We start from the raw sequence: 25,865 nt of genomic DNA, 5'->3' as shown, positions 1-25,865 counted from the left end.
GGTAAGGCTGCTTTATCAGAGACTGATGACACAAATCTTAATTGTTTGCTGCACTGAGATCTGGATAGTTGCATTGTGACCAGAGGGTTTCACCATTTTACATACTGGATCAGAACTCAGATTCTGGCCTTGCAAAGAGAGAGAGGGCGGTGTGTGCTTTTTAGTTAATACCGGCTGGTTTACGCATGTTGAGGTTATGCCAACCTATTGCTCCACTCCCTAACAACGAATCTCGATTAAATGCAGATCCTTCTATCTACCCTGAGGGTTCTCATCAGTAATTCTGTCCTGAGTTTATATCCCTCCCAGTACCAATTACAACAAGCACTTGCAAAGCTGCATGATATGGTCACTTAACAAGAGTCGGCCCACCCGGATGCACTACAAATCATAGATGATGAATTTTATCCAGGCATTCCTCAATAAAAACCTGCCCACTTACTACCAGCATGCAACTGGCTGTATCAGAGGTCCAGTGCACAATCACTGCTGCACCAAGATAAGGAAGGGCGGCCAATCTTCTCAAAACCACATTTTGGTAAATTGGATCACCTGGAAGTGGTGCTTCTGCCTTCATATGGACAGCCTAAAAAGAGAGGTTCTCGAGGTCACAACAGTCAGAAGGTGGTCGTGGGAGGCTGAAGAATGGTTGCAGGATTGCCTTGAGTAAGTGGATTGAGTGGTGTTCAAGAATTCATCTGAGGATCTGAATGATTACACCAGGGCCATTACAGAGTTTATCAAAACAGATGTGGACGAGTGTGTCCCACCAAATCATTGAGGGTTTTTCCCAACCAGAACCCCTGGATGAACAATGAAATGTAGAACATGCTGAGAGCCAGATCACAGGCATTTAAGTCGGAGATCCAGAACACTTGAGAAATACATACAAAGTTAAGGGAGGGAAGTTTTGGGTAGATATCACGTTTAAGTATTTTTACACAGAGAGTTGTTGATGCCTGGAATGCCTTTCCAGAGGTGGAGGCTGAAACAATGAGGGCATTTAAGAGACTCTTAGACAAGCACATGGTTGAAAGAAAAATAGAGGGTCACAGGGTAGGGTGGGTTTAGTACTTTTTTTAAAGGAATATATGGGTCAGCACAACATTAAGGGCCGAAGGGCCTGTATTGTGCTGTAATGTTCTATGTTCTAACATTATACACGGAGCACATACAACCTATGAAAAGTCATCTGAGCGAAGTAGAGATTCCGGACGAGAATGAAAACAACGAAAGATACCTGACAGATGTGGCAGGGCCTAAATAACATAACCTGCTACAAAACTAAATCTGATGCAGTAGGAGACAGAAAAGCTTCACTCCCAGATGAACTCAATCCTCTACACTTGGTTTGACCACCAGAACAAGGAAGAGCTGCTGTGCATCCCCACGTCCCCTGATGATCCTCTACTGTCAGTGTCCAAAGATGACAACTGAGCTACCTTCAGGAAAGTGAATCCAAGGAAAGCATCCGGTCCAGGCTGAGTACCTGCCAGAGTTCTGAAAACCTGTGCTGACCAACTTGCCAATATATTCACGGTCGCCTTCAACATGGTATCCACTTATTTTTTACAGGCCACAATTGTACTGATGCCCAAGATGAGTATGGTAACTTGCCTAAATGACCACTGACCAGTGGCCCTCATGTCCACAGAGATTAAGTGTTTTGAAAGGTTGGTGTTGAAATATAACTGAGCAGCAAAATGGATTCTTTACAATTTGCCTACAGCAGCAAAAGGTCTATGGTAGATGCCATCTCAATGACACTACATAAAGCACTGAAACACCTGGTCAGTAAAGATGTATACATCGAGATTCTCCTTATTGACTACAGTTTGACATTCAACACCATCATCCCCTCCAATCTGATCAGAAAAGTCCAAGAACTGGACCTTGAGAATGGATGCACAATCAATTGCACAAAGACTGAAGTAATTGAAACTGAAAGCTTTTATTTGCAAGAAATGAACAGCATCCCTGTGTTGTTCACTCACACTGACCTGGACTCGAACTGGGGGCAGGCTTGTGGCATGACTGCCTTTATGGGGGAGAAAGGGGAGGAGTCACGACCTGGCCAGTGAGAGCAGGGTCGAACAGGAAAGGCCATGTAATTTACATATAATTATTATGTACGATAGGGGTTTCATCACAATAACCCACTGTGTGATTGGATCCTGGATTTCTTCACTTCCAGATCTCAATAGGTATGGATTGGCAAGGACATCTCCTCCACAATTTCTTTCAGTACTGAAGCACCACAGGACTATGTACTTAGCCATTTTGCATTACACCTATGACTGTGTGGCTTACTATGACAACAACATCATCTACAAATTTGCTGACAAAACCATGGTAGTGGATTGTATCAAAAGGGGCCATGAGTCAGTGTGCAGGAGGGAGATGGAAAACTTTGGCTGAATGGTCTACCAACAACAACCTCACACTCAGTGTCGCCAAAACCAAAGAGTTGATTGTGGACTTTTGGAAGGAAAAACCAGAGATGTATGATCCGGTGTTCATTAGGGAGAGGGTGAGTAAATTTAAATTCCTGTGAGTTTCTATCTCAGAGGAATTTTCCTGGGCCCAACATAATAATGTCATTGTGAGGAAAACACATCAGCGCCTCTACTTCCTCTGGAGTTTGCGGAGGTTCCATATGACATCAGAAACCTTTGCAAGCTTCTGCAGATGTGTAGTGGAAAGTGTGGTGACCACCTGCAACATAGCCTGGTATGGAAAGCCCTGTAAAATAGTAGACACAGCCCAATACATCATAGGCAAAATTCTCCTCACCATCGAGAAAATCCCTATGGGACACTGCTGTTGGAGAGCAGCAGCAATCTAACAGAAAAGGTATGGGCACTGCAGGTAGGTGCTTCGAGGGAAGCAACAAACCAGCACCTGGCACCAGAAATGGAGAGAATACCCCCTGTGGAGAAGGAGCAGCAAAGTAAATGACAGTGACCATGATAGGATCTCTGCAGCTAAAGAATCCATGCAGACTGCGAGCTCTTGCAGTCAAAGGGCCCACAGAGGCTGCAGGCTGCTGGAGACTAGCTCACGAGAAGTAGGTATTGAAACTGGGATTTGAGAAGGTGCTGAGGCCAAAGAGCTCCGAAACGGCCTTGGGTGCGGCTTGTATCAGAAATTTGGATCTAGAGCTCAGGTTGCCAAAGGATGGAATATGGGTCTTATTGCAGACAAAAGAAAACTGTGTAATGTTAAATTTTCTGTTCTATTACATGACAATAAAATAATCTACAGACTCGCCTCACCAGGTGCAGGAACAGCTGCTCCCCCTCCACCATCAGACTCATCAACAACAAACTCAATTAGGGACTCAATTCACAACTCTTAGTTAGAACATTATTTATTGCTGAACATTTATATTTTCTGTATTCACAGTCACTTTGTTTACATTTCTCTCTTCTGTGTACATATTTCTTCTTGAATACAGTTTTTTTTTGCTTTAATGATAAGTAGAAATTCTGCCTGACCTGCAGGAAAAAAAAATTCTCAGTTGTTTGTAATGTCAAGAATGCACTATGATGATAAATCAGGGTGAAATGATTAGCTCACCAACGATCAGGACTTTGGTGTGAATCCTGGCACTGTCCACAAGGAGTTTGTACGTTCTCTTCATCTCTGTGTGGGTTTTCCCTGGGGGCTCAGTCTTCTTCTACCTTCAAAGCATACAATCAGCACCCAAGGCCGTTTCGGAGCTCTTCGGTCTCAGCACCTTCTCAAATCCCGGTTTCGATACCTAGTTCTCGTGAGCTAGTCTCCAGCAGCCTGCGGCTTCTGTGGGCCCTTTGACTGCAAGAGCTCGCAGCCTCTGTGGGCCCTTTGACTGCAAGAGCTCGTGGGCCCTTTGACTGCAAGAGCTCGCAGCCTCTGTGGGCCCTTTGACTGCAAGAGCTCGCAGCCTCTGTGGGCCCTTTGACTGCAAGAGCTCGCAGCCTCTGTGGGCCCTTTGACTGCAAGAGCTCGCAGCCTCTGTGGGCCCTTTGACTGCAAGAGCTCGCAGCCTCTGTGGGCCCTTTGACTGCAAGAGCTCGCAGGCTCTGTGGGCCCTTTGACTGCAAGAGCTTGAGTTACTTTGCTGCTCCTTCTCCACAGGGGGTATTCTCTCCATTTCTGGTGCCAGGTGCTGGTTTGTTGCTTCCCCTTGAGACACCTACCTGCACAGTGCCGCAATCTTGGTTATAGGTCAATTGGGTGGCACAGGCTCATGGGCTGTATGTCTAAATTTAAGAACTTAAATTTAAATAAATCTGAACTTTGAAGGGAAAGTAGCTGGTTTGCTCTTGTATAACATTGATAGGGCAAATGGCCTTACTCTGCCCTGTAATTATAACTTAATTTGACAGAATGTCAGACTGAAAAATAGTAGACAACTTAAAGATAGACACACATATTAAGAATGATTCACCAGCTTATACCGGTGGGAAATACTGAGTCAGTTCAAAACAAAGATAGGGAATGACGCACAAACCAGCTGATGATAAATGAAAGCCCAGTGTAATTAAAACCCCCACAGCACACCTGGAGAGGTGTGAGGTGCATTCTCATTCAGAGTGAAACTTATGTCCAGACAAATTCAAACAGCAGAAAGAACTAATTCATTGAAGTAAGCGGTCATTATTTTAAACTTAATTGATCAAGCCACTCCTGGAATGGCATATAAATGCTGTGAATTAATCTGATTTGCAATGCTGGAAACCCACTCTGACCCATTGCTATTATTAATCCTGTAACATTTGACAGTGACTGTTAAATCCAAGAAATGGTGCCAGAGCACAGTGATTTTTGCAATGGCTGTGTCGCATGCTTTTCACTGTATCCAGGTACAGTTGACAATAAACTATAAAAATGGCACTGGTTGCAATGGAGTCATTGAGATGCATAGCACAGAAGTAGGCCCTTAGGCCCATCATGTCCATGCGAACATTTTTGTCTATTTTATATTTGCCTGCAAAATGTTCCCAAATTCCCGAGATTCTAGGAAAGTCCTACTGAATCAGAAATAAATCAAACATCACCCCTGTTTAAGAAAAGAGAGAGGCAAGGTATTGGAGCCTCTGCTGATCTATTGAGAAGCTGTGGAACCCAGCCTGAGATTGTCTGATCTTGGAAGCTAAGCTGGCTCAGGCCTGATCTGTACTTGGAGGGGAGACCACCTAGGAACACCAGGTGCTGTAGGTTTCTCTGAGGGGCGCTGGACAAAGTGAAAACTCTCTCTCTGCCTTGCGGTAGGCACAGGTTAAAAGAATTAAATGTATGTTACATTCTAAATGTAGTATTATGTGACAATAATGGAACCTTTACCTTGTCAAGGCAGGATCACAAAGGCGGGTTAGCAGAAATGTGGGCGTGGCTGTAGAGTATTTGGAATTCAGAAGACATTCATGAAGATGCCTTTCTAAATTAGATAGAGGTTAAAGGTAAGATTTTAGCAGAGCGGTTAACAGTCAGAAAAAAAGAGTAGGATTAAACAGGTCTTTTCCAAGTTGGCAAGTTGAATGTCTCAGGGATCAGTGGTGGAGCTTCTGGAGCCTGCATTCACCACTTCAGCTGGCAACTTGTTTCACATTCTAACCACTCTCTGCATGGCTTCCCTTGATGTTCACTTTAAACATTTCACCTTTCACTCTTAACCCATGTCCTCCAGTTTTGTCTCATTTAACCTCAGTGGAAAAAGCATGCTTGCATTTACTCTATCTCGACCCCTCATAATTTTGTTCACCTCACTCAAATCTCCCCTCATTTTTCCATGTTCCAGGGAAGCATGGTCCAGAGATGAACAGAGAGTGTGCCCTTGAGAGGGAAGCAGTCTATGCTCCAGAGATGGACAGTATGTCCTAGAGGACAGTGTCATAGAAATGGAGATAAAGTGTGGCCTACAGATAGAAGCAGTATGTAATCCAGTGATGGAGAGTGCGTGTCCTGGAGATGTTGGGAACAAGGAGTCAACATACTAAAGACAGAGACAATCCAGGAATGTCCCACTGTGGGTCACATATTCCCCCATCACTAGACTGCACCTCACTCCATCCCTAGGTCTTTTATTTTTCTCACCTCTTTTTATAGTATCACTCACTGGCCTATCCATAAGATCATAATATAGGAGCAGAAATAGGCTATTCAGCCTGTTGAGTCTACTCTGTCCTTCCATCATGAGCTGATCCATTCTCCCACTCAGCTCCACTCCTATGCCTTCTCACCATGATCTTTGATACCCTGACTATTCAGATGCTTATCAATCTCTGCCTTAAATACATGACCTGGCCTCCACAGCCACCCCTGGCAGCAAATTCCAGAGCGTCACCACTCTCCTGCTAAAGAAATTCCTTTGCATCTCTGTTTTAAAAGGGCACCTTTCAATCCTGAAGTTGTGCCCTTTCTGTCCCTGGGTCACACACACAGTCCAGTCTAAGAACACTCTCTCTCCCTGTCCCTGGGTCACACACACAGTCCTGTCTAAAGACACTCTCCCTGTCCCTGGTCACACACACACAATCCTGTTTAAAGACACTCTCCCTGTCCCTGGGTCACACATACAGTCCTGTCTAAAGACACTCTCTTCCTGTCCCTTGGTCACACACACAGTCCTGTCTAAAGACACTCTCCCTGTCCCTGGGTCACACACACAATCCTGTCTAAAGACACTCTCTTCCTGTCCCTTGCTCACACACAGTCCTGTCTAAAGACACTCTCCCTGTCCCTGGTCACACACACACAATCCTGTCTAAAGACACTCTCCCTGTCCCTGGGTCACACACACAGTCCTGTCTAAAGACACTCTCCCTGTCCCTGGGTCACACATACAGTCCTGTCTAAAGACACTCTCTTCCTGTCCCTTGGTCACACACACAGTCCTGTCTAAAGACACTCTCTTCCTGTCCATTGGTCACACACACAGTCCTGTCTAAAGACACTCTCCCTGTCCCTGGGTCACACATACAGTCCTGTCTAAAGACACTCTCTTCCTGTCCCTTGGTCACACACACAGTCCTGTCTAAAGACACTCTCTTCCTGTCCCTTGGTCACACACACAGTCCTGTCTAAAGACACTCTCTTCCTGTCCCTTGGTCACACACAGTCCTGTCTAAAGACACTCTCCCTGTCCCTGGTCACACACACACAATCCTGTCTAAAGACACTCTCCCTGTCCCTGGGTCACACATACAGTCTTGTCTAAAGACACTCTCTTCCTGTCCCTTGGTCACACACACAGTCATGTCGAAGAATACACTCTCTCTCTTTCTGTGTGTGTGTGTGTGTGTGTCATACACTTCCTTTGGCTTCTGAGCTCACCTGTCGGATGATTATTTTGCTGTGTAAACGCGAGGCGCGGTCGTTACGGGGAAGTGTGTTTCATCAGATAGGGGCGGGGAGATTGACGGAGGAGTTGACCGGCTTGGAGCCCGGGTGATTTGCTCAGTCCGTCATCGCACTTTGAAAGGTTGGGTCAGGAGAAACCGAGTGCCAGTCTGAATAAACCGAGGTCCCTGGGATAATCGAACTGAGTAAAGTCCCGTGCAAGTTTTTGGCAGGAGTGAGCCATGTCCAGGCTCCTCAAACCACCGGCCAAGAACTTCGAGAACCTGACGTTGGACTCTGGCTATGGAGGAGCCGCCACTTCGTGCAGATCGTCGAGTCTGTCTCTGTCCCACTTGAGCGGAACGTGGTGCTCCCACCGCGGGACAGCGAGCAAAAGATACATGGACAGTTGTGACACGCTGGATACCGGTTTGGCAGAGGGCTCCGAAGCTCTGGAGCAGCTGGACTGTTATCCCAAACTGCCTCATTTGGAAGACGTGCCTTGGTCTGAGCGAGAGGTTCAAGGCGTTCTAAGGAGATGCAGACCCGGAGAACTGAGCGCCGCCGACAGCGGGATGGTTAAAAAGCTGTCGACGGACCTGAGCAGGGCGCTGATTCGCATCGCCAGAGAGGCGCAGAGGCTCAGCCTGATGAGCGCCCTGTGCAGCAGGCACGAGGTCCAGAGCGCCGCCAAGCTCGTCCTGTCCTGGTCTCTGGCAGAGAGTTGCATGGAAGCCGCACTCAAGGCTTTGTCCGTCTATAACATGAGTTGCAGGGAGCAACTCAACAGCAGCAAAAGCGCCCAGTGCAACCTCACCTTTTCGGTCGGCCGCTTCTTCCGCTGGATGGTGGACAGCAAGCTGTCTGTCCGCATCCACGAACACGCAGCTATCTACTTGGCAGCCTGCCTGGAGAAGGTCCTGGAAGAGGTCTACCTGAGGCTGCTGGACAGCTTGGGAAACGAGGTCAAGGAGCTGCCCGACGCCTGCGACAAGGTTCTGGAGCAAGTAATCGCGAACGACGCCGAGCTCTGGGGGCTCTTTCAAGGACACGACCACCTGATCTGCGGTAAAAACGCTTACGGTAAGTGGACTCAGGAGATAGAAGTTCCATTTATTTCAGCACGTCCCAGGATGTGGCCAAGCACGACGTCCCACCATCTCTGAGTGGCAGTTGAAGTGAGTTTAATGAAACTAAACCGCTGGGAATCTGAATCAAAAGTTCTCAGGTTAAACAGCATCGGGGAGGGGGCTGGGGGAGGGTACTTGACACCTTTTAGGCTGCAACAGCCTTCCTGAGAACTGTCTGTCTTATTGAATGTTTCCCGTCTTTCTCTGATTTTGTTGAGGTGACTCAGGGCCTCGGTCGCTCAGACCGAAACGGGGGGGGGGTGCTCCTGTGTCTGAGGCCAGTCCTTGAGCTCTGACCGAGAAGGCCGCCGTCAAAACAGCGTATTAAAAACTTTCAAGCTTTTGTTGTGTTAGAAACAAATTTTTTTTGTTGCAGTTATTGAAAAGCAATGAAAGTCTGCAAATATTGGAAATCTTAAAAATATGCTTGAAATACTCAGTAAGTTGGGAGCATATACAGGGAGAGAAATATTTAGCAATGTAAGTTTAATGACGTTAGGAAATTTGAACTGCTCAAGATGTGTTTTTCATCTGAGGAGTTCGAAATTGCCTTGGCTTTGACTATTTGCCCTACAAGGGGTCCTGGAGCTATCAGAGAGTGTGCAGCCTACTATCGCTGAATAATTACCGAGCAAGGAGGGAGGGTAAGAGTTGGGAAAAAGATTTCAGAGATTTCACTCCTGGATTCAGACCCCGAGGGGTTGTTTTCACTCAGTCTTGTTCCTTTCACTCTGCCATTTACACCCTAGTTTATCAGGCTAAATTACTGTGGGAACATGTCTGGGCACATTTCCAGCCCATTTCTCTCCCCCCCCCCACCCCCTCAATCCAGTTAAATGGTGTATTTTGCAGAACATTTCTTTCTGCAATGACAGGCAGCATAAATATATTTATATTTGCACATTGCACACTATTTAGATCAACCACAACACATTGGCCAAGTTCTCCTCAGCAATGTGTGCAAAGGAGATCAGGTGAGAGTGCATTACTCAACAGCCCTCACCCATGTCTTCTCCACATATGTTGTATTTCACATGAGTGCATCACAAAGTACGCACTCCAGGACCAAGCAGTGTGCTAAATGGCATCAGTCAATTTTGGGAATTTTAAGTGGCTGTCAGAGTCTCTTTCACAAGATGATTGCATTAAGTATCTTTGGCTTGGCTTCGCGGACGAAGATTTATGGAGGGGGTAAAAGTCCACGTCAGCTGCAGGCTCGTTTGTGGCTGACAAGTCCGATGCGGGACAGGCAGACACGGTTGCAGCGGTTGCAGGGGAAAATTGGTGGGTTGGGGTTGGGTGTTGGGTTTTTCCTCCTTTGCCTTTTGTCAGTGAGGTGGGCATTAGGATGTTATGGTAAAGTGGTACAAGACATTGGTGAGGCCATATTTGGAGTATTGTGTGCAGTTTTGGTCATCTAATTACAGGAAATGTATCAATAATATTGAAAGAGCACAGAGAAGATTTATAAGGATGTTGTTGGGACTTGAGGAACTGAGTGAACAGGGAAAGGTTGGTACTTTATTCTCTGGAGTATTGAAAAATGGAGGGAGATTTGGTAGAAGTGTACAGGATATGTGGAGTGGAGATAGAGTGAATGTAAGCAGCCTTTTTCCACTGAGGTTAGGTGAGACGAGAACTAGAGGATATGGATTAAGGGTGAAAGATAAATTGTTTAAAGGCAACATTAGTGGGAACATCTTTTTTATTTTGAAAATTTTACTTTTCAATTTTCCCAAAAACATCTGAAAAAAAATTCTTTTTAACGCATTTACACTTTCTTTTAGCATAATTCGCTTCTCAGGTACAAACACTTTTTATGTAATCTTCCTTCCCTTCCCCCAAAACTGAAAATTAAACAACTAAAGCAATTAAAGTGACAAACAGAAAAATGGTAATTACAAAACTTCAGCATCCCGCCAGTCTTTCTAATCGACTTCCACTCCTTGAGATGCTTCACTGCTGTTGTCTTTATGTATTTTGTTTGCTTTTTTGAACTGTCGGATGTTGTTATAACTGTGCACCAAAGTGCTCTAGATAAGGTTGCCATATTTTGGCAAAAGTATCGTACTTATTTCTTAAATTGTATGTTATTTTCTCCAAGGGCATGCAGTTCTGCATCTCCGTGCTCCATCGAGTGATGAACAGGGGGGAGTCAGACTTCCAGATGATCACAATACATTTATTTTTGCTACTGACAGGGCAATATCTACAAGTGGGAACAGCTTCACACAGAGTGGTGTGAGTGTGGAATGAGCTGCCAGCTGAAGTGGTGAATGCAGGTTCAATTTTGACATTTAAGAAAAATTTGGATATGTTCATGGATGGGAGGGGTATGAAGGGTCATGGTCCAGCTCAATGGAACTAGGCATAATAATAGTTTGGCATGGACTAGATGGGCCGAAGGGCCTGTTTCTGTGCTGTTGTGGTCTGTGGTCAGAGGACGTTGTATATTTGAATAAGATCTGCCTGCATTCTGTGCCACTGTACAGCCCTATGCTCTGTTTCTGTCACAGAGCCACTTCTGCGCACTCCATGAGATGTTTAAAAAAAAACTAGCAGTGTGATAGTACAGATTCTATCACCAATGTGTATATGTACAGATGGTAGTGTAGGATGACTGTGATTGGCTGAGAGTGTAGCCACGCCCACTGGCAGGTCTTAAAGGATTGCTCCTAGCCAGACCAGGTCATTCTGGACTGGTCGACCTACATGTGATACGCTCCAGTCTTCTAGTTAATAAAAGCCTTGGTTTGGATCAACAAGTCTTTTTAATTCTTTCGACGCGCTCTACAAGCAGTGAAAACAGCAGCCAACAATTTGACTAGAATATAACAATATATAACATAACAACTTACAGCACGGAAACAGGCCATTAGGCCCTTCTAGTCCGCACCGAACCAAACATCCCTCTCTAGTCCCAATGCTGTCATCTTTCTCGAAATGTGGAAAATTACTCATTGTTGGTGAGTTTGGATTTGGTCAGGACCAAATAGCTCCAAACCACATAGGGCCCTTAATTCAGATCTGGCGTGAAGCCAAATGACCAAGTTGTTGAGGACTATTTACAGGTGAAAGCAGCTCAGTCTAGAGTAAACAACAGGTGGCTGGATGAGTGACTATTCTTTTTTTTAAAATTTTTTATTTTTCACACCATAAATCACATTAGCCGTGATATACACAATTTCTTTTTCACACATATACAGTGACTTTTCCTCCCCCCCACCTCCCTCCTCCCAAGCCACCCCCCCCACCCCCCCCCTCATCCATTTTAGGTATACAATCTAGGTTGCATTAAGCCAGTCAGACAATGTTGTCATTCAACAAAAATACACCAGAAATTCTACTGAGTCCATTCTTTTCTTTCCTTCTCCTTCCATCAACTTAGGTAATGTTTGTCCCCGGTAGGTTTTCGCTATTGTATTTAATGTAAGGCTCCCATACTTGTTCGAATATTTCAATATTATTTCTTAACCTATATGTTATTTTTTCTAATGGAATACATTTATTCATTTAAATTTAGTAGTTTCTTCCTTTTAATTTGGTTATGTATTCCATTAATATTTAAAGTCATATAGTTCAGCGTAGCCCTTTTATATTTTGTTTATCTTCTCTTTCCGTTTTTCCATCATTACCTTTCCTCCTTTTCCATTTCTGTTTTCTTATTTTCAACTCTTTATAAGACAACATTCCTACAACATCCAACATTTTCCTTATTCTCCTATTTCTATCTTATTTATCGCCAATCTCCCCTTCCCCTCCTGAGTTGTCCTTTATCCCTTGTCGGACAACCACATCTTCCCTCTCCATTTGGATTTGCGAATCCACTCGCAAGCGTCAACTGATTTTGCAGTGACCGCTATTTCCCCCCACCCCGCCCCCCCCAGAAAAGATTTCACTTTTCATATGTCACAAAGGTCACTCTTTTAATTCCCTCCTTATTCTCTCTATTCCATTACCTTCCCTTATTAATTCTTGTCTATACTATCTATATTTTCCTCTAAGTACAGATACATTCACGTATGCACATTGTCTCTATTCACTCTTATACCTCTTTACCCGCATACATATCAATCGTGATCATTTTTACTCTCATTACCCGTCTTCATCCCTCAGTCTATTTTTGTCTTTACCCACATACATATCAATCGTGATCATTTTAACTCTCATTACCCGTCTTCCTCCCTCAGTCTATTTTTGTAATTGTTCTGCAAATTTTTGTGCTTCTACTGGATCCGAGAATAGTCTGTTTTGTTTTCCTGGAATAAATATTTTCAATACCGCTGGATGCTTTAGTATAAATTTATACCCTTTCTTCCATAAAATCGCCTTTGCTGTATTGAACTCTTTTCTCTTCTTTAGGAGTTCAAAACTTATATCTGGATAAATGAAGATTTTTTGCCCTTTATACTCCAGTGGTTTGTTGCCCTCCTTACTTTTTCCATTGTCTTCTCCAGTACCTTTTCTCTTGTAGTATATCTTAGGAATTTTACTACAATAGATCTTGGTTTTTGTTGTGGTTGTGGTTTAGAGGCCAATACTCTATGTGCCCTTTCTATTTCCATTTCTTGCTGTAGTTCTGGACATCCTAGGGTCTTAGGGATCCACTCTTTTATAAACTCTCTCATATTCTTGCCTTCTTCATCTTCCTTAAGGCCCACTATCTTTATGTTATTTCTTCTGTTATAATTTTCCATTGTATCTATTTTTTGAGCTAGTAGTTCTTGTGTCTCTTTAGTTTTTTTATTAGATTCCTCCAATTTCTTTTTTAAGTCTTCTACCTCCATTTCTGCTGCTACTGCCCGCTCTTCCATCTTGTCCATTTTCTTTCCCATTTCTGTTAAGGTCATATCTATTTTATTCATTTTCTCTTCTGTGTTGTTTATTCTTTTTCTTAAATCATTAAATTCCTGTGTTTGCCATTCTTTAAATGACTCCATGTATCCTTTAATAAGAGAAAGTACCTTCTTTATCTTGCCTTTCTTTTCTTCTTCTATTTCACTGTACTCTTCCTCTTCCTCTTCTTCTTCCTCTGGGTTGGCCATCTGTTGTTTCTTTGTTGCCCTTTCCTTCTCTTCTTTCTTGTTTCCATTGTCTTCTGTGGTCTCTTCTTGCTGCAGGTGTTCTGCAGCTGTCGTTGCCGGCTGTGGAGATCGACTCCCCAGCTGGTCCCCCCTCCCGTCGGTGTGTTTTTTTTCATGCGCGGTTGCGCACTTTTACTCGGCTCAGCGAGCCATTTTTGTAGTCCATTATTTACCGACCTGAGGGAGCGGGTTTCTCTCTCCGCAGCGGGCCTCTTCGGACAGGTAAGGCCTTCACCTTTTTCCTCCTTTGTCTTCTCTTCCTCTCTTCTTACCATTGCTTTCGATTTTTCTTTTTTTGTCGCCATCTTCTTTCCACCTTTATACTCACTTTTCTGAAACTTTTATTTCTGTGCCTTTATGTTTTCCTTTGTTTTTCCCGACTTTTCTGGAGAGGGCTGGAGTTCACCGTCCGGCCACTACTCCATCACGTGACTCCCTGTGAGTGACTATTCTTGGGGAGACTTGAGATGTCCTGTTCAATGGGGAGAGTGGATAAATTGTGGATAAATGCTTTTTTACCTGGAGCATGTGAAGCTGAGGTTTATAAAATTTTGAGGGGTAAAGACAAGGTGGCAGTCTTTTTCCCAGGGCAGGGAAGTGCAAAACTCAAGAGCACAAGTTTAAAGGGAGAGGGGCAAGATTTAAAATAAAAAATGAAGGGCATTTTATATTTTTTCACACAGAGAGTGGTGGAGATGGAATGGGTTTCAAGAGGAAGTGGAGACAAAAGAATTAAATACCAGGATCCTGAACATTAAAGCCATGGAATTACATTTAATTCTGATTTCCTTACAGCAGAAGAGGAGGTCACTTAGCTTATGGAGTCTGTGCTGGCTCACAGAGCAATCTCATCAATCCTAATTATTTCCCTTCAACCTATTCGCTCTCACACCCATTATTGAGAAATCCAAGTCAGTGAGAGGTGAGGTTTTAGGGGTAGATTTCTCAGTGGCCAACTTTTTATTTAGTGCACAGGAAGATGAAATTCAAAATCTTTGCCCAGAACATCAACCGCATACATCACTCTTGTTAGGATTAGGGTTAACCCAACTATGCCCAACAGATATTCCATCAAGGGCCCTCCTTCCAGCATAAAATTCAGTGTTCAACTCCATTAACAGCTCTTAAGGTCATGGGGTAATTGGAACATGGAACAGGGGCACACTACATTCATTGACAAGTGACAAATAGCATTTGCTGCAGACGATATTGGGCAACAAGTGTTTCCTTCAAGAGAGAACCTCACCACTACTCTCTGGTGATTAATTGCTCAAGGGAGGGATGATGTTGATCAGAAACACCGACAAAACAGATGAATCGTTTAGATACGAGAACTGGTTGGAAGCTATTTTCTATGGTCAGCGGTGTGCCAAAGCTTTCCAGAATAAACAAACACTATAAAATGTGCAATGAGATATTCTCTACTCACATAGATGAGTGCCACTCCAATAATAGTCAGGGCCTCTGTAATCTTCAGGGAAAAGAGGCCCACAATTGCCATTCCATCCATCACCTTGAACATACAGGAATTAAGAGTAAGACTAGCTCCTTGAGCTTGTATCAGCCTTCAGTGCGATCACAGTTGATCTGTCTATAACGTCGACTCTGCAAAAATGCCTGAGCTCAGGGAGATTTCACTGCTATCAAAATTCTCCCACAAGAGTAAATATTCTTATCATGGCGACCCTACGTGGACTTCCCAGGATCTTGTGTGTTCAGTCAAGTCCTTCCCTATTTGTTTAAGCTCCAGCAAATACAAGTAAAGACTCTCCTGGTAACACAATCTGCCATCACATTCCCGAGGAATGGACTGGGCCCGAAACATTGATTGCCTTTTACTTCACATGGATGCCGCGTGATCTGCTGTGTTTCTCCAGCACTTTTGTGTCCTGCAACACAACTCACCCATTATTAGTCTGGCAAATTTTTCTGAACTTCTTCCAATGCTTTAATTTCCTTCCTTACATAATGAGACCAACATGGTTAGCTGCACTCCAGATGTAGTCTCAACAATGCCTGTATAGAACATAGAAATCTACAGCACAGTACAGGTCCTTCAGCCCACAGTGCTGTGCCAACTGAATAATCTAGGCCAACTGCCTAGAATTTCCCTACTGCAACCTTCTCTCATTTTTTTTCTCAATTCCATGTATTTAGCTGCTTAACAGAACCGATTGTACCACAGTTGCCAGCAGCACATTCCAAGCACCCACCCTTCTCTCTGTGGAAAAACTTGCCTCTTGCGTTCCCCCCAACCACCCATGCTTACTCCCAAGCAGCTTAAAACTATGTCCCAAGTGTGAGCCATTTTAACCCTGGGAAAAAGCTTTCATCATTCTTGTACACCTCTTATCAGGTCAGCCCCCCTCCTCCATCGCTCCATGGAGAAAAGACCAAGTTCAGTAAACTGTATGGCTGAAGTCTGACCCTCTTTACATTAAGATTCAATTCCCTAGCCAAAAACGATGATATTGTATTAGTTTTTCTAATTATCAGCTAAACCTGCACACTTGCCATTGGGTTTATACTGTTGAGCAGCCAGACTCCTGTGCCATAGTGAGGCGATCTCTCACCATTGAGATAATTTTAAAACTCTTTTCTGTGCCAATGGATAATTTAATGTTTTTCATGTCTTTTTCATTTACTTCTTGTGCACCATCTACAAAATGTCTTTCTTCCAAGTTCAAATTTCTGATTTATTGTCAGATATAGACATGACATCACATACAACCCGGAGATCCTTTTTCCTGCAGCCCAGGCAGAATTTCTACTTCTTGGCAGTGCAAAAACCTGTACTCCAGAAAAGCTGCCTGTACAAAAGTGAGAAATGTAATCAAGTTAACTGTGCAATACAGAAAAATAAAATAATCAGTAATAAATAATATAAAGTAAGAGTCCTTAAATTAGTTACATCAAATTAGACATACAGCGCTGCAACAGGCCCATTTGGCTCTATGAGTGTGCTGCTCAAGTTACACCCCATTAACCTACACCCTGATATGTTTTCGAAGGGTGGGTGGAAACCAGAGGTCCCGGAGAGAACCCATGCAGACATGGGGAGAATGTGCAAACTCCTTATAGAAAGCATGGTATTTGAACCCAGGTCCGGTCCTGATCGCTGGCGCCATAAAGGTGTTGTGCTAACTGCTACATCAACCATGCCACCCTGAATGAGTTTGTTATTTAGGAGTGTGATCGTGGAGAGGTAGCAACTGTTTCTGAACCTGGTGGTGTGAGTCTCAGTATGACAACAACATCATCTATAAATTTGCTGATGTTACAACGGTAATGGGTTGTACAATGAGTCAGCAAACAGGAGGGTCATTGAAAACTTGACTGAATAGTTTATTAACCACCTCTCACTCGATGTCACCAAAACCAAGGAGCTGATTATGGACTTTAGAAAGGGAAAACCAGAGGTATACGATTCAGTGATCATTGGGGGGATCAGAGATGGAGAGGATAGGTAAGTTTAAATTCCTGGGAAGACCTTTCCTGGATCCAACACACAAATGTCATCATGAAGAAAGCAAGTCAGCACCTCTACTTCCTCAGGAGTTAGTAGAGGTTTGGTATGACATTGAAAACCTTGTCAAACTTCTAAAGATTTGTTGTGAAAAATGTGCTGAGTGTCTGCATCACAGCCTGGTCTGAGGGCACCAATACCTCTGAAGAAAAAGCCCAGCAAAAGGTAATAGATGCAGCCCAGTACTTCACAAGCAAAAGTCTCCCCCACCCTTCAACGCTGCTGTCAGAGAGCAGCAGCCATCATCAAAGATCCACACCACCCAGGATGCACACTTTTCATTGCAGCCATCAGGAAAGAGGTACTTTTGCTTGTGAAGGACTGGGCTGCATGTATTATCTTTTGCTGGGCTTTGACAAGGTTTTCAATGTCATTCCAAACTTCTGCTAACTCCTGAGGAAGTAGAGGTGCTGACTTGCTTTCTTCATGATGACATTTGTGTGTTGAGTCCAGGAAAGGTCTTCCCAGAAATTTAAACTTGCCTATCCTCTCCATCTCTGATCCCCCCCAATGATCACTGGATCGTATACCTCTGGTTTTCCCTTTCTGAAGTCCATAATCAGCTCCTTGGTTTTGGTGACATCGAGTGAGAGGTGGTTAATAAACTATTCATTTTCAATGACCCTCCTGTATGCTGACTCATTGTACAACCCACTACTGTTGTAACATCTGCAAATTTATAGATGATGTTGTTGTCATACTGAGCCACACAGTCATGGATGTTAAGTGAGTAGAGCAGGGGACTATGTGGTCTCAGGTGCCATGAGCCAAGATTGTGGAAGAGATGTTCTTACCTAAATCCGCTCTGATTGGCGTCTGGTGCGGAAATCCTTCTGGCAGCCCCTCAGGATTGACGCTCCCACTCTATTGACGTGGCCTCTGAGACCAATCTGGAACATGGACTCTTCCACAAATTGGGCAGGGTAGTGGCTTGCTTCATTGATCGAACTGTACTGGTGATCCTCCTAATGTGAGTTTCTATGTTTTCTGTATCCCGAGAAGCTCCTACACTTTGAATGGCCATGAGCCAAGAATTCCCACCAAGTCAGTTCAAGGAGGCTTTGCAAACATCCTTAAACTGTGACCCCCTGTTACGACGGAAACCAAAATAGTGCAATCTTTTGGGTTCACTTTTTTCACATGAGGATTAATTGTGAATATTTATTATCTCTATATTTTTTGTATTTAATGTCTCTTTTTAATTCAATCACAAATATACTTCTTGTCATTGTTATTTTTTGTTGCTTTTTCCAAGAAAATAACCCTTCAGCAGCAGCAAATAAGGATTTTGGTGCAGATATATATTCTCCAATGTACATGGCAATAAGATCATTACCATTATAAGAGGAAATTCAAACTGAGTGTAATAGGGCAAATCACTTCTCAAATCTGTAACCGCAATGAGTAATAAGCATGTTGGATTATCACCAAATTCCCCTCTGAGGCCTGCAGTATTCTGTGTTGGAAATAAATTTGCCATAAAATCCCTGAACTCACCCCAGGCATTGTTCAGTTAGAAATAAATTAGGCATATTTAAAGAAGGGTGCTCATTTGCAATTTAATGAAGGAACTAAGGGCTTGTCCTGCATAATGCCTGAATGATTGCAAAAGGAGAAACCGGAATATCCAGAGAATGTACATAGAGAGAATAAGACTGTCTCACTCACACACACACACACACACACACACACACACACACACACACACACACACACACACACACACACACACACACACACACACATGTACACACGAATGTACGGAGTGAGAGAGGAAGCATTTTATCTAATCAGTGTAAGGAAATTTGAGATCTAGATCTGGTGAAGTTTGAAGTTTTCCAACCCAACAGACATGTCTGTACCTGTTAACCAACTTTACGTGAGATATTTCTGTCTTCCTGGTATTTTTAATTTTAATCACTGCCATTCCTTTTCAACTTAATTTGTTTGATGGAAGAGGTTTACACATAGAAAGACTTTTCAAATTAAACCAAATTGAGTTCTGCATAGTTTCTTGGATTATCTTGCAACATTGGTCATCAGTATTGGGGTTGTAAATGCAAAATGGTTCTGGGATGTTTCTGAGAAAAACCATTTTGTATTCTCTCTCCAATGTAAAGAGTTGCAAAAAAGCTACAGTGGATATTTTTAACCACAAAATGCCATATTCACCATATTCTCTCTTTTTAAAATATTTTTATTGAGTTTAGCATAAATCCAACATACAAAGTCTATTAATAAAACAAATAACAGGTCATATCATATACACAGGGATTGAAAATAAGGAAAAACTACACTAGACAATCCCTTGATCTAAACAAAGGGTACGTTCTGTCTAATTTAATGATATGATCATATTAAAACCTGTATTTAACAAGTTAATTAAAAAAAAACAAAAGACCCTAAAACTAAAATAATCTATATTCCCACCAAACTCTAATCAAGGTTACTTTATAGAAAAAGTTGCAAAGATATGGATTGACCTTCAGACACTAGACAGAGAATCTCCAGAGCATCCAAACTTCTCAAATATTCCAATTATAATAGCGTTCTATCAATGAGCCCCACAGCTTTTCAAATTGAAATTTTGCATGAAATGGAAAGGTGAATCTTCACCTACTCATACACAGTGGTTATATGATGTAATGTCCTATTTAAGCTTTGAGAAAATTAGATACCATATTCTTTCTTGTGCAGGTTATTCCCTGCAAGTTAGAAATCCATTCAAGATTTGTCTTATTTAATGGAATCGTTATGCCAGAAGCAGACTATTTGGCTCTTTGATCCATGCCAGATCCTTGCTCAGTTGTCCCTCCAGTCTCATTTCCTCAACTCTTTCCTGGATATGGTACACATCATTGACTCGCAGGTGCCTGTCCAATTCCCTTCAGAAACCTCTGATGGACTCTTTTCTGCACCACTCATGTTGACAATGGAAGCTTCTGCTTTCTACTATCCCTGCTTACGAATAGTTCTCCCCTACACCTTATGCCCTTCTGTTATTTTAATGCTCTGTCCTCTTGTCCTTATCCCAACAAAAATTGACTGATTCCAGTCTTAAAAATGTTAACTCTAAAGTCACCAATCTTCAGTGAAAGAATTCCAGATGCTTACTTCTTTGTTTGGAAAAAAAAATGCTTCCTAGTTTTGTTCCAAAACAACCAGACTCTTATTACAGGGATTCACACTCATTGTCCCTTGTATCTCAGTTTCTGTCGTTCTCTTGAATCTGATCATTTTACTGACATTAACCAGAAAAGAAAAATAGCTGCAAGGGGAGATCAAGTGGCATTTGAAAACAGGGGAGAGGGGGGATGGGGAGAGGGAGAGAGAGAGAGAGACAGAGACAGAGAGACAGAAAAGGGGTGTGGGGAAAGGGTGGGAAGGCAATGTTGAGGCTAACCAAGGTTGAATCAACAACCATTTGATTCAGAGGCCAAATAGTTTCTCATGAAATATTGCACAATCTACTTTGTGGGATCATCATTCAGCTGTAAATTGACACTAAAGCATAAAAATGGATATTAAGCTCGAGAAAGGTTGAATCTGTACTGCATCCTTTCCAAGGTTAATGTGTCCAAGATGCAGTTCTGAGGAGAGTGAAAAAAAATTTCAGATTCATTGTCAGAGTACAGACATGATGTCACATACAAATCTAAGATTCTTTTCCTGTGGGTGAGGCAGAATTGGTAGTGCAAATAAATCACACCATAATGTAAATAAACAGTGCAATATGGAGAGAAAACAAATCAATAAAGTGCAAAATTAAGAGTCCATAAATGAATCCCTGAGTGAGTTTGTCATTGAGAAGTCTGATGCAGTAGCTGTTCCTGAACCTGGTGGTCCGAGTCTTGTGGTATCTATACCTCTTTCCTGATGGTAGCAGTGAGAACAGAGCGTGTCCTGAAAGAGATGGGGAAGGGGATGTAGTCCTTCTAAGAGTTAGAATTAATATCATGTATTTGAAATAGCGAGATTAAAAGTCTGCAGTCCTTATTTAAAAAATCTTGTTAGGCAATGTTTTTGTAATTGTATTTTGTGACGACAGGTGCAATTAAACAAATGTGTTGGAATCCATGAATCACAAGTGGCACCTTTGTTGAAAATAAACAGGGCACCGCTCCTTCTGCAGTGAGATCTATTTTACCTCTTTCTTTGGCTTGGCTTCGCGGACGAAGATTTATGGAGGGGGTAAAAAGTCCACGTCAGCTGCAGGCTCGTTTGTGGCTGACAAGTCCGATGCGGGACAGGCAGACACGATTGCAGCGGTTGCAGGGGAAAATTGGTTGGTTGGGGTTGGGTGTTGGGTTTTTCCTCCTTTGCCTTTTGTCAGTGAGGTGGGCTCTGCGGTCTTCTTCAAAGGAGGTTGCTGCCCGCCAAACTGTGAGGCGCCAAGATGCACGGTTTGAGGCGTTATCAGCCCACTGGCGGTGGTCAATGTGGCAGGCACCAAGAGATTTCTTTAGGCAATCCTTGTACCTTTTCTTTGGTGCACCTCTGTCACGGTGGCCAGTGGAGAGCTCGCCATATAACACGATCTTGGGAAGGCGATGGTCCTCCATTCTGGAGACGTGACCCATCCAGCGCAGCTGGATCTTCAGCAGCGTGGACTCGATGCTGTCGACCTCTGCCATCTCGAGTACTTCGACGTTAGGGATGTAAGCGCTCCAATGGATGTTGAGGATGGAGCGGAGACAACGCTGGTGGAAGCGTTCTAGGAGCCGTAGGTGGTGCCGGTAGAGGACCCATGATTCGGAGCCGAACAGGAGTGTGGGTATGACAACGGCTCTGTATACGCTTATCTTTGTGAGGTTTTTCAGTTGGTTGTTTTTCCAGACTCTTTTGTGTAGTCTTCCAAAGGCGCTATTTGCCTTGGCGAGTCTGTTGTCTATCTCATTGTCGATCCTTGCATCTGATGAAATGGTGCAGCCGAGATAGGTAAACTGGTTGACCGTTTTGAGTTTTGTGTGCCCGATGGAGATGTGGGGGGGCTGGTAATCATGGTGGGGAGCTGGCTGATGGAGGACCTCAGTTTTCTTCAGGCTGACTTCCAGGCCAAACATTTTGGCAGTTTCCGCAAAACAGGACGTCAAGCGCTGAAGAGTTGGCTCTGAATGGGCAACTAAAGCGACATCGTCTGCTGGAAAAAATGTTCTCCATTAACAATGGCGTGAAGCAAGGCTGTGTTCTCGCACCAACCCTCTTTTCAATCTTCTTCAGCATGATGCTGAACCAAGCCATGAAAGACCCCAACAATGAAGACGCTGTTTACATCCGGTACCGCACGGATGGCAGTCTCTTCAATCTGAGGCGCCTGCAAGCTCACACCAAGACACAAGAGAAACTTGTCCGTGAACTACTCTTTGTTATTTTACCTAGTGTATTTTTAAAGGCAGCTAACCTTTAAGGAAAATAATTATTCAATCTTGGTGAAATCTGTCAGGGTTAATGGGCTTAAATATTCTGTGGCTGATCAAGGTAAATTAAATGATTCAGCTCCCTTAGTTGTAATATGCTCTGTTGCATCTGAGCAGGGGTGCAGTGCTAATTTTTAGGTGCCGGAACTGACCAAAAATGGCGACAAGTAGGTGCCTTGAGCGGCTCCATGAGGTGCCGAAGCTGCCCCCATGAGGTGCCGGAGTGGCGCTCTGGTGAGCCCTAGCAGCACTGCACCCCTGTATCTGAGTATGTAAAGTCCCAGCTAAATTCTGACAGGCTGTTGGGGGTAGCGCACGAGAGGTTAAATTTCTTCTCTCCCAAGGTTTCATCATCACTGCCTAGAACAAAGGATTGCATTGAACAGAGCAAACTACTGCTCAGCGCAACATGGACTTCAGCTGCTGCCTGAAGCCAACATAGACACAGTATAACAGCAACATACTGAGACATGAACTGGATTGATGATGGTCCCTGTGGTAGAATAGCCAGTAATATGATACCGAAGTACCAGAAGATTGTCAGTGGTCATGGAATGGTTTCAAGCCCATAAAGGCACTCAAAGAAGAGTAAAAGCCAAAGAGAGTCCCTTCAGAGCATCCATGCAACCCGCCACCTCCTTCAGTGCTGCTGCCTCCAGTGGTCTGGCAGCCTCTGTCACTGTACAGCCTCTTCCAGCAGTGTCATCCTCTTCCGCCCCCAACTCCAAACCCTTGATAAAATTAGGAAACCATTGATGTTCAAAGCCCCTCCAGGAGCCCTGCTCACCTTTTGTACCTTCATGAACCCCAGTCCCAATACCTGAATCCTGCGAGGCAGCGGCCTGTAGCGAGTCCTTCAGCCAATGAGCTGTGGTCTACTCTATCGGGTCTTCTCCAAGGCTTCTCCTTCTCGGCAGGAGTGGGATTGACGTTCTCCCGCTCTGTTGTCCTGCAATGGTCCACTGCTCCCCGGAGCCCTCAACTCCCATGGTCTGGGCTACCATTTTGAGCATGAACCTCCGTAGATTCTCTGATGTTAAAAGAAACACCATCCCTCCTATTCTATGGGTAGTTTAAACCTGTATGGGGGCCACCAGCATAACAATTGGGCATTAGGATCCCTGGAAGCCACATTTTCACTCCCTGCTCCTCCCAGAGAGGACAGCCTGAGGTATAACACAGGTGGCTGGATGAGTGATTATTTTGGGGAGGCGCAATCAGTTTCCAGGACAGGAGGACTTGAGTTCTGAGGAGAGACTGAATAATTTGGGACTCTATTTCCTTGAAACTAAGGAGGCTAAGGGGTGACCTCACACCGGTTTATACAATTATGAGGGCAAAAATAAGGTGAATGGTATCAGTCTTTTTCTCAGGGTAGTGGAGTCTCAAACTAGAAGGTATAAATTTAAGGTGAGAGGGGCAAGATTTAACAGGAACTTGAGGGGCAACCTTTTCACTCAAAGGGTGGTGGGAATATGGAATGAGCTGCTAGAGGAAGCAGTAAATGTAGGTATAATTACCATTTACAAAGCATTTTGACAGGTATATGGATAGGACAGGTTTAGAGGAATGTGGGACAGGAAGCAAGGATGAGCTTTATTGATCTGATGAACTGGGCTGAAGGGATTGTTTCTGTGCTGTGTAAGCAGCCTAGCCACATAGCAAGCACCTCTGTACACAGTCGCTCAACATCCAATGATTTCCAAGGTCTTCAGAAAGATCCACAAGCACTCCTTGTACAACGAGGAACCATGCCTACTTCAGTCTGTGTACCTTCTGTGGTAAACAAGCAGTGCTTTGTTTTCCATGGAATTGATGCCTGCGAGATCTGCTCCAACCGCATTGAGCAACAATCCTGGAATTGTGTTCATACAGCAAAGCCATGAGTGATTACTGGAGAGACTAGAGTGTGCACTGCAGAGTGGTGATATGAATGAGCACGCATTTGTATGTTCATTGAATAGGAGTAATTTACTGTGCAAGAACGCAGTTGTTTAGTAAGCTCTCACCTATAACCAGTATCGCCACCACTAATGAAAGATTTGACCCTAGTTTCTAAGCCTCACTGAACATGCTGAACAATTGTGCAAACATTTGGGTAAATGTGTGTCAGATGTTAAAACAATTTAAAAGGAAATATATTTTCTTCAGCGCAGGTATCGTCAGCGAAAAGGCGTGACTTTTAAATTAAAGCTTTGTGGTTCAGGAGAGAAATCAGAAAGGGCTTCATTGTACATAGTTCCCAACTCTGTTCTTTCTTGGAACTTTGCTGGCATCATAATTCAGTCATGATCCAAAGATTCCACAGCAAACGCATTAACCAGAGGACATTTTAAAGATGTCACTACGATGGAAAAGGTGCTGAAATTATTCTTGACAAGATCATTGAGGCTGGAGAGCTGAAGTTGTCAGGAGAAGGCTGGATTGGCTGGAACATCTTTTCCCTGGAATGTGGGTGACTGAAGGGTGACCTTGTAGAGGTATATAAATTATGTATGGCACAGATAAAGTGAATGGCCACAGTCTTTTTCCCAGGGTATGGGAGTCTAAAAGTAGAGGGCTTGGGTTTAAAATTAGGGGGGGGGGGGGCGAAGATTTAAAAAGGATCCGTCTCACACAGAGGGTGGAACAAACTGCCAGAAGAAATGGTGGAAGTGGGTACAATTAACAGACATTTAGACAAATATATGGATAGGAAAGATTTAGAGGGATATGGGCCAAACACAGGGAAACTCAGAACTAGTTCAAGTGGGCAACTCGGGCAATCATGGAGAAGTTGGACAGAAGGGCCTGTTCTTGTACTACAAAACACCATAATCCTAACACTCTGAACCTTATGTTGAGGCAATCTGCATGGAAGGGAATTATAAATTCTCCTATGTAAGGAGAGTTAACAACCAAAATCACACATTATGAAGGTTGTAAAGGATTTAATAATAGAAGCAGCTCCCAACTGTCGAGTCTCAGGATCTAACGGAGTGTTTTATTTTTAGCCCTTTCTCCTGTGAGGAGAGTTTGAGAGGACATTTGAAGAATTTTCTGAATAAAGGTGGAGTTTAATAACAATTGGTGGTTTTGATGCTTAAATCTGATTCGGGGAAAAGAAGAATTGTTAGATGCTGGACAATTTATATCACTCTTCCCCTATTTTAACAGCAGCTCACTCTGACTCTCCAGCAGTTTCGTGAAGTTTCGGCACTTGCTCATTAATCTCACTGCAGAAAGTGTAGGAAAGTCTTCTCTTCAATCTTTCTGGCATCAGAAAGGAATCAATTTACACTTTCTGAAACACAGTCATTTTTGTAAGAATTTTTTCTTGCTTTTCATTTGAGGCAAGAGACCAGAAAACAAAATAATAATTTTTATTTGCTTTCTTTATCAAATC

The 25,865-nt window shown here is 43.5% G+C and overlaps 1 protein-coding gene across 3 annotated transcripts in view; it reads left to right on the top strand.

The window, feature by feature from the left end:
- The first annotated feature begins 7,399 nt into the window (after positions 1–7,399).
- Positions 7,400–25,865, top strand: part of LOC138764856 (ankyrin repeat and BTB/POZ domain-containing protein 3-B-like) — a 70,136-nt gene continuing 51,670 nt past the window's right edge. For all 3 annotated transcript variants that reach the window (XM_069941221.1, XM_069941220.1, XM_069941219.1), the window contains exon 1: positions 7,400–8,406. In XM_069941221.1, the coding sequence (XP_069797322.1) occupies positions 7,566–8,406 (841 nt within the window). In that variant the 5' untranslated portion in view covers positions 7,400–7,565. The remainder of the gene's footprint in view (positions 8,407–25,865) is intronic.

The sequence above is a fragment of the Narcine bancroftii genome, chromosome 5 (assembly GCF_036971445.1).
Source record: "Narcine bancroftii isolate sNarBan1 chromosome 5, sNarBan1.hap1, whole genome shotgun sequence".
Classification (NCBI taxonomy): domain Eukaryota; kingdom Metazoa; phylum Chordata; class Chondrichthyes; order Torpediniformes; family Narcinidae; genus Narcine; species Narcine bancroftii.
This window is presented reverse-complemented; position numbering and strand designations above follow the sequence as displayed.